At 36.1% G+C, this 9,630-nt stretch overlaps 2 protein-coding genes and 1 pseudogene across 2 annotated transcripts in view; 1 reads left to right on the top strand and 2 right to left on the bottom strand.

The window, feature by feature from the left end:
* LOC107617087 overlaps positions 1-307 on the bottom strand; it is a 746-nt pseudogene extending 439 nt beyond the window's left edge.
* LOC107617860 (spliceosome-associated protein 130 A) lies at positions 1,021-5,761 on the top strand. Its single transcript, XM_016319731.2, has 4 exons — positions 1,021-4,197; positions 4,569-5,060; positions 5,177-5,333; positions 5,454-5,761. Exons 1-3 carry the CDS (start codon positions 1,183-1,185, stop codon positions 5,312-5,314), a joined length of 3,645 nt encoding a protein of 1,214 aa, XP_016175217.1. The 5' UTR covers positions 1,021-1,182; the 3' UTR covers positions 5,315-5,333; positions 5,454-5,761.
* The window catches only part of LOC107619040 (caffeoylshikimate esterase), a gene marked incomplete at its 5' end in the record, with an annotated part of 4,763 nt that continues 1,888 nt past the window's right edge, over positions 6,756-9,630 (bottom strand). The window contains 3 exon segments of the mRNA XM_016321251.2: positions 6,756-7,271; positions 7,351-7,449; positions 8,400-8,537. Coding sequence (XP_016176737.1) covers positions 6,999-7,271; positions 7,351-7,449; positions 8,400-8,537 — 510 coding nt within the window. The 3' untranslated portion in view covers positions 6,756-6,998.

Genomic DNA, 9,630 nt, shown 5'->3' with positions numbered 1-9,630 from the left:
AGTGTTTGTTGTGTGGATTGTGGTATTGGAATGGCTCCATTGGGAGGGAAATGGCCTAGGGGCTTTTGGAAGGGTAATTGACCAGTGACCTTAGTGGTGGCAGGTTTCTCTGGAGGCCTAGAATCTGTGACATTGTTTAGGATATCCCTCATCAAGAATGTTATTTTGTGATGATGGGCATGGTTGTGATTTTGAGTTGAGTTGCCAAGGGTTCTGGCTGAGGAACATTGGTTTATGGTGGTCATGAACAAAAGTAACATGGCTAACACCATAAGAGAGAGGAGTTTGGCCATTACTTCATGGTTTCTTTTTGCATTAGGTTGCATGCTTGGTTCATATATAGATATGGTTTGATTTAAGTGTAGTGGTTAGAAACTTAGAATAACTTCAATAATTAAGTAACTTTTAAGGATAGTGAATTTGTTATGTCTATGTATTCAAACTCAACCGCTACATGACTCATACAGTCATACCATATAATCATTTATTAGTGTTTGTTTTTCTTTTAACTTTTTTTTTTAGAAATTCATTAACGGTTCTTAAAAAAAAAAAAAAAGAAGGCATCTCAATCTTGCCAAACTAAAGAATAATTGATAAATAGAAATTCCATCCACAAGTTTACAAATTAGTGAAAATATAATTATCACGATGAATGGTAGATATTATTTTTTTTTACGAGACTTAAACCCGCCACCTCTTAATTGAATATGGGAAGACTATGCCATTTGAGCTATACTTTATTGGCGAATGGTAGATAATTTGGTTGGAACAAAAAAATAATAAATAGATTTTTTCTTTAGAGATTAATTAGCTAATAGCTCAAATGACATAGACTCCTCATACTCAATTAAGAGGTTGCAGGTTCGAGTCTTCTATCTTTCTAAACTTTTAGCCAATGAGTAATAGCTCAAATGACATAGTCTCTTCATACTCAATTAAGAGGTTGTGGGTTCGAGTCTCCTATCTTTGATAAAAAAAAAAAAAATACAGCATTCTCAATTGACTAGACCCTAAATTGATAACAAAAATCTGAGCTAGGGTTTATATGTTCACTCGCTGTGACACTGGAAAACCCAAACCTTTTCACTACTTTCTCTTCTCCATTCGTTAATGTCGGTTTAGTTAAGAGCAGAAAAACCTAACCCTAATTTGCATTTTGCTGAGTTCGTAGTAGCCACCGCCATGTACCTCTACAGTCTCACTCTCCAACGCCCCACCGGCATAGTCTGTGCCATTAACGGCAACTTCTCCGGCGGCAAGACCCAGGAAATCGTCGTTGCCAGAGGCAAAGTTCTCGACCTTCTTCGCCCTGATGACAACGGCAGGATCCAAACCATCCTCTCCGTCGAAATCTTCGGCGCCATTAGGTCCTTAGCTCAGTTCCGGCTTACCGGAGCTCAGAAGGACTACATCGTCGTAGGTTCCGATTCCGGTAGGATCGTAATCCTTGACTACAACAAGGAGAAAAACGTGTTCGATAAAATTCACCAAGAAACTTTCGGCAAATCTGGTTGCCGCCGCATCGTTCCGGGTCAGTACCTTGCCATAGATCCAAAAGGTAGGGCTGTAATGATTGGTGCTTGTGAGAAGCAGAAGCTTGTTTATGTGTTGAATAGGGACACTGCTGCTAGGTTAACTATTTCTTCGCCTTTAGAAGCTCACAAGTCACACACTCTAGTTTATTCCATTTGCGGTGTTGATTGTGGGTTTGAGAACCCTATATTTGCTGCCATAGAGTTGGATTACTCTGAGGCTGATCAGGATTCTACTGGCCAGGCTGCTAGTGAAGCTCAGAAGCATTTGACTTTTTATGAGCTTGATTTAGGGCTCAACCATGTTTCTAGGAAGTGGTCTGAACAGGTTGATAATGGCGCTAATTTGCTTGTCACTGTTCCTGGGGGTGCTGACGGCCCTAGCGGCGTGCTTGTTTGTGCCGAAAATTTTGTTATTTATAAGAATCAGGGGCAACCTGATGTTAGGGCTGTGATTCCTAGGCGTGCTGACTTGCCTGCTGAGCGTGGAGTACTTATTGTGTCGGCCGCTATGCATAAGCTGAAGTCCATGTTCTTTTTCCTTCTGCAGACTGAGTATGGAGATATTTTTAAGGTCACGTTGGAGCATGATGGTGACCGTGTCTCGGAATTGAAGATTAAGTATTTTGATACCATCCCTGTTACAGCTTCCATGTGTGTATTGAAGTCTGGGTTCTTGTTTGCAGCCTCAGAGTTTGGAAATCATGCTCTGTATCAGTTCAAGGCTATAGGAGATGACGACGATGTGGAGGCGTCATCTGCTACACTGATGGAAACTGAAGAAGGTTTTCAGCCGGTGTTTTTCCAGCCGAGGAGACTGAAAAACCTTGTTAGAATTGACCAGGTTGAGAGTTTAATGCCAATAATGGATATGAAGGTTAGTAATATCTTTGAAGAGGAAACTCCTCAAATTTTCACTCTTTGCGGCCGTGGTCCGCGTTCATCTTTGAGGATTTTGAGGACTGGTTTAGCGGTTAGTGAGATGGCAGTGTCAAAGCTTCCTGGTATACCTAGTGCTGTTTGGACTGTGAAGAAGAATGTCATTGATGAATTTGATGCATATATTGTCGTGTCATTCACAAACGCTACGCTTGTGCTTTCCATTGGTGAGACAGTTGAAGAAGTCAGTGACAGTGGGTTTCTTGATACAACTCCCTCCCTAGCCGTTTCTTTGATAGGTGACGATTCTCTCATGCAGGTTCACCCTAATGGTATTAGACATATTAGGGAGGATGGGCGTATTAATGAATGGAGAACTCCTGGAAAGAGAACAATTTCTAAAGTTGGATCAAATAGACTTCAGGTGGTTATTGCATTGAGTGGAGGGGAGCTTATCTATTTTGAAGTGGATGTAACAGGTCAGTTGATGGAAGTCGAGAAGCATGAAATGTCTGGAGATGTTGCTTGTTTGGACATTGCACCAGTACCTGAAGGCAGACAAAGATCCCGTTTTCTTGCAGTTGGTTCATATGACAAGACCATTCGTATCTTGTCATTGGATCCTGATGATTGTATGCAGGCCTTGAGTGTGCAAAGTGTCTCTTCAGCTCCAGAGTCTCTTCTTTTCCTTGAGGTTCAAGCATCGATTGGTGGTGAGGATGGTGCAGATCATCCTGCTAGCCTTTTCTTGAATGCTGGCTTGCAGAATGGTGTTTTGTTCAGAACTGTGGTTGACATGGTTACAGGTCAGCTTTCCGACTCTCGTTCCCGATTCTTAGGGTTGAGAGCCCCAAAGCTCTTCCCCATTATTGTAAGGGGCAAGCGAGCAATGTTGTGCTTATCAAGTAGGCCATGGCTTGGTTACATTCACCAAGGGCATTTCCTTTTAACGCCCCTTTCATATGAAACCCTTGAATATGCTGCCTCGTTTTCATCTGACCAGTGTGTGGAAGGTGTTGTTGCTGTTGCTGGTGAGGCACTAAGGATTTTTACCATTGAGAGATTAGGAGAAACATTTAATGAAACTGTAATCCCATTAAGATACACGCCAAGGAAGTTTGTGCTACAACCAAAACGGAAACTTCTGGTGATGATTGAGAGTGATCAAGGAGCACTGACTGCAGAAGAACGTGAAGCTGCAAGGAAAGAATGCTTTGAAGCTGCTCAGGCAGGGGAAAATGGGACTGGAAGTGCAGACCAGATGGAGAATGGTGGCGAGGATGAGGATAAAGATGATCCACTATCTGATGAACACTATGGTTATCCAAAGGCTGAGACAGATAAGTGGGTTTCCTGCATCAGGGTTCTTGATCCAAGAACTGGAAACACAACTTGTCTTTTGGAGCTTCAGGATAATGAGGCTGCATTCAGCGTATGCACTGTAAATTTCCATGATAAGGAATACGGAACTCTTTTGGCTGTTGGCACAGCAAAAGGACTGCAGTTTTTTCCGAAAATGAGTTTGACTGCTGGATTTATTCATATATATAGGTTTGTAGAGGAAGGGAGATCTCTTGAACTTCTTCACAAGACTCAGGTTGAGGGTGTTCCTCTTGCTTTATGTCAGTTCCAAGGAAGATTACTTGCAGGAATAGGGCCTGTGCTCAGACTCTATGATTTGGGGAAAAAACGATTACTAAGAAAATGTGAGAATAAGTTATTCCCCAACTCAATCGTCTCTATTCATGCATACCGTGATAGAATTTACGTGGGTGACATCCAAGAGGTATGTTCCTATTTTATAATTCATATCTATATTTGTTAAACATCTGGGTATTAGTTCTGACAATGATTTTTCCCCATGGCTTCTGGTTTTAGCTTAGCTAGTTTCAGTTTAAGTTGCCTTGTTATAGTAATTTAGTATGTGTCCAGCAAGTTTTAATTTTTGGTTTTTGCTGCTGCGGTTTTGTTAGAAAGATTCATGAGGAATTCTTATTTTAGGAAAGGCTTGAATTTAGACTCTTAGACAAAAGGGTGTTTTTTTTTTTTGGTAGTAAATCAATGTTATCAAATGTCCTGCTGCTATCCATGTCTCGTTCTTACTATGTAGACTTTTCAGCTAACCATGTCCTATATGCTCTCTCTTTCTCTCTCCAGTCTTTCCATTACTGCAAGTATCGACGAGATGAAAATCAACTCTACATATTTGCCGATGATTGTGTTCCGAGATGGCTCACTGCATCATACCACATAGATTTTGATACCATGGCCGGGGCAGACAAGTTTGGAAATGTCTATTTTGTGCGGTTGCCACAGGATGTGTCAGATGAGATCGAAGAAGATCCTACTGGTGGGAGGATTAAATGGGAACAGGGAAAGCTGAATGGAGCTCCCAATAAGGTGGAGGAGATTGTACAATTTCATGTTGGTGATGTGGTCAGTTGTTTGCAAAAGGCATCTCTTATACCAGGTGGTGGAGAGTGCATTGTATACGGAACAGTTATGGGAAGTATTGGGGCACTCCATGCTTTTACTTCTCGTGACGATGTTGATTTCTTTTCTCATTTGGAGATGCATTTGAGGCAGGATCATCCGCCTTTGTGCGGAAGAGACCACATGGCTTATAGATCGGCCTATTTCCCTGTTAAGGTACACTAATGAATAGTACTTTGTTCTTTCTTGCATAGTAGTATTTAATGTTTGCCATCCACCTCATTATGCTTTCATAGTTGACTAATTTCTGATATGCCTGCAAAATGATCCAGGATGTAATTGATGGGGATCTATGCGAACAATTCCCAACTTTGCCAATGGACTTGCAAAAGAAAATTGCTGAGGAATTGGACAGAACCCCTGGTGAGATAATGAAGAAACTAGAGGAAATACGAAACAAGATTATTTAAGAGATCATCATTTGGAAGGGTATTAGTTCCCCTTTGATTATTCTCCACCTCTATCCATTTGAAGTTTTTGTATTGTATGTTCAGTGAGTAACATTTGAGTTGAAAAATTCTTCATAATGTGATTTGGTATTTCTTGCAGGTCGTAGAATTGTGTTCTTTTCTAGTTTTGGATCATTTGCCCGTAGTCAGGTCACTAACAAAGTAAAGAAAACTTGTGTTATCTCATTGATACGTGTAGCATGATTTCTTAATGTTAAGAGGGAGGACTTGTAGTTGTAGAGTGTATTATGTATTGTTGAGAAATGAAATTCATAAGCTTAGTTTGGCAATTTTCTGTTGTAATTAATTGCTAGTAAATGTTTTCACTTTCATTGTGGTTGTGATAACGCGGAACATATACCAGCACCCATATTCAACGTTCAATTATATGTTTAAGTTGGTGTGGAATTTGTATAATCCGGAAAAAAAATCTACGCCTTTAAATAAATAAATGATAATGGTGATGTATTAATGTAGAAGAATAGCTATCAATACTAGTGTACCTTCTTTAAAGCTGAAAATTATGTAATTGTTTCCATATGTCAATGCTTCAGTTAATGAATTCGTCTGGTATGACTGTTAAGTCAGGGTGTATCTCTATGAATTTTTGGTTTTCGCTCTCCTTCTAGGTGTTACGGATTGCTTTTGTTAGTTGTGATATTGACATATAACCTCATAGTTTAAGGCTTATTAGTGTATTATACAAACCGTATCAGTCTTTTTTTTTTTGGGTACCTTTTTATGAGTTATAGCATGAAAACAATTGTATACCTGTATTTCAATTTGTTTATTATACAATAACGTGTGTGTGTGAGAGAACATTCATATAAGAAAAAGTACAAAAGAATAAAAGATTATTTGATCTCCAAATTTAGGGCTGGCAATGGGTAGGGTAGGATAGGGTTTGGACCCTACCCTAACCCTAACCCTACCCGCGAGTGGAAGAACTGCCGAGTTTTTGTCTTATACCGGAATATATTCTGGCTTGGAATCGTCATCACGGAGGCCGATGAGCTCCTCTTCTCCAATGTTACCGACAACGATACCAATAATTAATTAATCACTAAACATATTCTAAGGAATAACTTATCCGCTATTTTAGAAAGAGTTGGGCAAAAGTTGGTAAATCAAGTAGCCATATTATCATATAAACTTACCATGAAATAAAAGTAGATAAAAACATTTTTATCAGAAATCCAAAGTAATAACCATATGCATTAATTGTTAATTTTTTTTTGGACTAACCATAAAGATCTCAATGCCGAGCCGGAAAGCATGCTTCTACGGATAGATAACTCTTGGACCAAAAAAAGGAAAACGACATGTATTTCTCACAGTTCACATATAATACATAATAACAATAATAATAATCAATTTTAAACTTTCAATAAATTCAAGAACCTTAAACAACTTTGCTACTCTTCTAATTGGATCTTTGCTTTGACTTAGCCTTTAGATAAGGTGAATCATGAACGAACGAGTAGAACTACTATGCTCTGTTTGGCGTTAAACTAATTAATGCATGATATATAGTTGAACTAGAGAAGTTCATTATTATAAATTATAAATTAATTCAGTATATACTAACAGTAATGTTTTGTTTTGAGAATCCTAAATCCTAATAATAAATAAAGGCTTTGTACATTTAAGGTTTTAGATGATCCTCATGTTGTTGTTTGAGCTCCCTCTCTATCCTTGTGTTGCCATATTGAGTTTTGTGGTCTAACCAACCGATGATGTCGGAAAACACAATGTTCAAATTCTCCGGTGGCTCTCCGTACAAGAGACCGTGCCACATTCCAGGGTACAGTTTTATTGTCTTGTCTGTACTCGAAGCCACTTCATACAGTTGCTTGCTAACTGCCTTGTCCGTTACTTGGTCCTCCTCACCATGCAGCACCAGAAATGGTAGTGACACCTAAATTAATAATTAATAATTAATTAATTAATTAATTAATCAATCAAACGATGAGAATAATGCTTGAAATTTCACAAACCTCGTTTAGTTTTTGCTCTATTTCTGTACTAACTCTTAGAAGTTCGTAGCCAGTTCTCAGCCGAGGCTTCCCTTTGTAGCAGTATTCATTAGCTCTAATCTGCACAACAATTCACCAAATCACGTATAATTAGATTCTTAATCCATTTCATGTTAAATCACACATGTTACTAACTGTATGAATTTACAGTGATCAATAACTAAATATAACTTAAATAAAAGAATTTGTGAAGGTATTTGTTTTTCGTGTTACGGTGTTTTCTGTTTTTTTTATACTTATTTAAGCAGTCGAATAAATTGATTACTCACTCAATAAATTGATCATCGTATTTTTCTATGTAAGTAAGGCTATAATTACTTTTAATTTAATTAATATTTTTATATTCAATTTTAAAAATAATTAATTTTAGTTTATGCTCATATACATATATTTTCGTATAAAGTTTATAATTGAGAATTGTTAGATAATAATTTAGTTTATACTTGAGAAGGGAGATGTCTTTCTATAAAGATATTTACGTGTCGCATTATTATTGAACGTATTAATGAACTGGTTATTTTTTAATTTTTTAACAAATTAGAATAAAACCGATTTTTTTTATAACAACAACAATAAACCCAATTTTTTTTAGGAATTTAATTGTATTTTAAAATTTTAGAAATTTAAATGTCCGAAAAACAAAAAATCAGGGATATAATTGTCTTTTTATAAAAAAAATTAAAGATATTTAATTTAGATGGTATAATTCGATCGGATAAAATTAGGTCTAATAATTATAATGCAGACAATTAGGTTTATTATTGTTGCTATAATAAACCGACGATTTTGTTCTGGTTTATAATAAAAATAAATTATTAATCGGTTTAATAAGAATGTCCAATAATAACATGATATATGTGAACATCTTTAAAAAAATATTTTTAATGTCTTTATTAAAATAGTCTCTACTTGAGAATTATTAGAAAATAATTTAATTAAACTTATTAAATTATTTAATAATTTTTAAATATTAATTTCATATAAAAACAACTCCACGCGAGTGTAAGTACCTGTTGCCTAACATGGGGTTCCTTGAAGGCGACATCAATGATATCTTGGGTTGGGATTAGTCTCCATGATGGAATCACTCTGCTCAGTGCACTCAATACACCCACCACCATTGCGTTTGGTCTCAAATCATCTGCAATCTGCAACCAAACACATTATTAGACTAAACAAATCTACTTACCAAGCAAATTAATATTAATTAACAAATAATAAGTCACTTTCTAGAGGCAAGGTGCCTTCTAGAAGTGACGTAATACCCGGCAGCTATTGCAACGGTTTAGATTAGAAAATTCTTAGTTCATCGTGGAAAATGTAACCTAAACTTTTGTATCGGTCAATTTTTGACTAATAAGTAATAACTAATAATTATATTATTATATATCATGTGATCATTTCAAAAAAGCACACCTACTACACAATTTCACTAATTCATAATTATTCTCGAGGTATGATTATTGCGTGCAAAGAAAAAAGTTTTGCAATATTTTTTCTTATCCCATATTGATACCTTACTAGAAAAAAAGTAGAGTCTCTAATTACGCAATTTAATAATATTCATCTTTTTTTCATTGTACCAAAAAGTAATATGGAGGAATCTGATGCACAATTTAGTTGAATTGTGATGTCTACGTCAGTTTTGCATCCTTTTCTTATCTCATGAAATTTTCTAGGACTCTAGTTTTCATATACAACGCAATAGGAAAAGAAAAAAGAAAAAGAAAAAAAATTTTTGGAGTAGATATTGAATATTAGGCAAAGAAGTAACAGTATTATTCTCTGGAACCATACAGAGAGAGAAGTAAAGAATATTGTACGTTAGTGTCTACTCAATGTGATTGAATCCCAATTTACTGGGTACTGTATGCATCATACTACGCCTAAAATTACCAAATTGTTGAGGAAAAGGAAAAAACAAAAAGTAATCCAGAAAAAAAGGCAAAATACTAAAAGGTAAAGGGATTAATAATAAGGCCATGGAACGAAAGTAACAACAAGACGTACAATAATAATATTTTGTAATACATGATGATTTTATATGATTTACTCTTATTAAATATTAATTATGTGAGTGATACATGTGAGGCCCAAAAATAGCTAATAATTTATCTGATAAAATGTGCAAAATCTGTTTTTAGAAAAATATTATATATATATATATATATATATATAATTAAATACTAAATTAATCGTTATGCAATTGTGTATAAATATTGTTTAACTTATTTTAAAATC

Source organism: Arachis ipaensis, chromosome B09, assembly GCF_000816755.2.
Source record: "Arachis ipaensis cultivar K30076 chromosome B09, Araip1.1, whole genome shotgun sequence".
NCBI classification, from domain to species: Eukaryota; Viridiplantae; Streptophyta; class Magnoliopsida; order Fabales; family Fabaceae; genus Arachis; species Arachis ipaensis.
The sequence above is the reverse complement of the archived record's forward strand: the minus strand, read 5'-3'. Positions and strand labels throughout refer to the sequence as shown.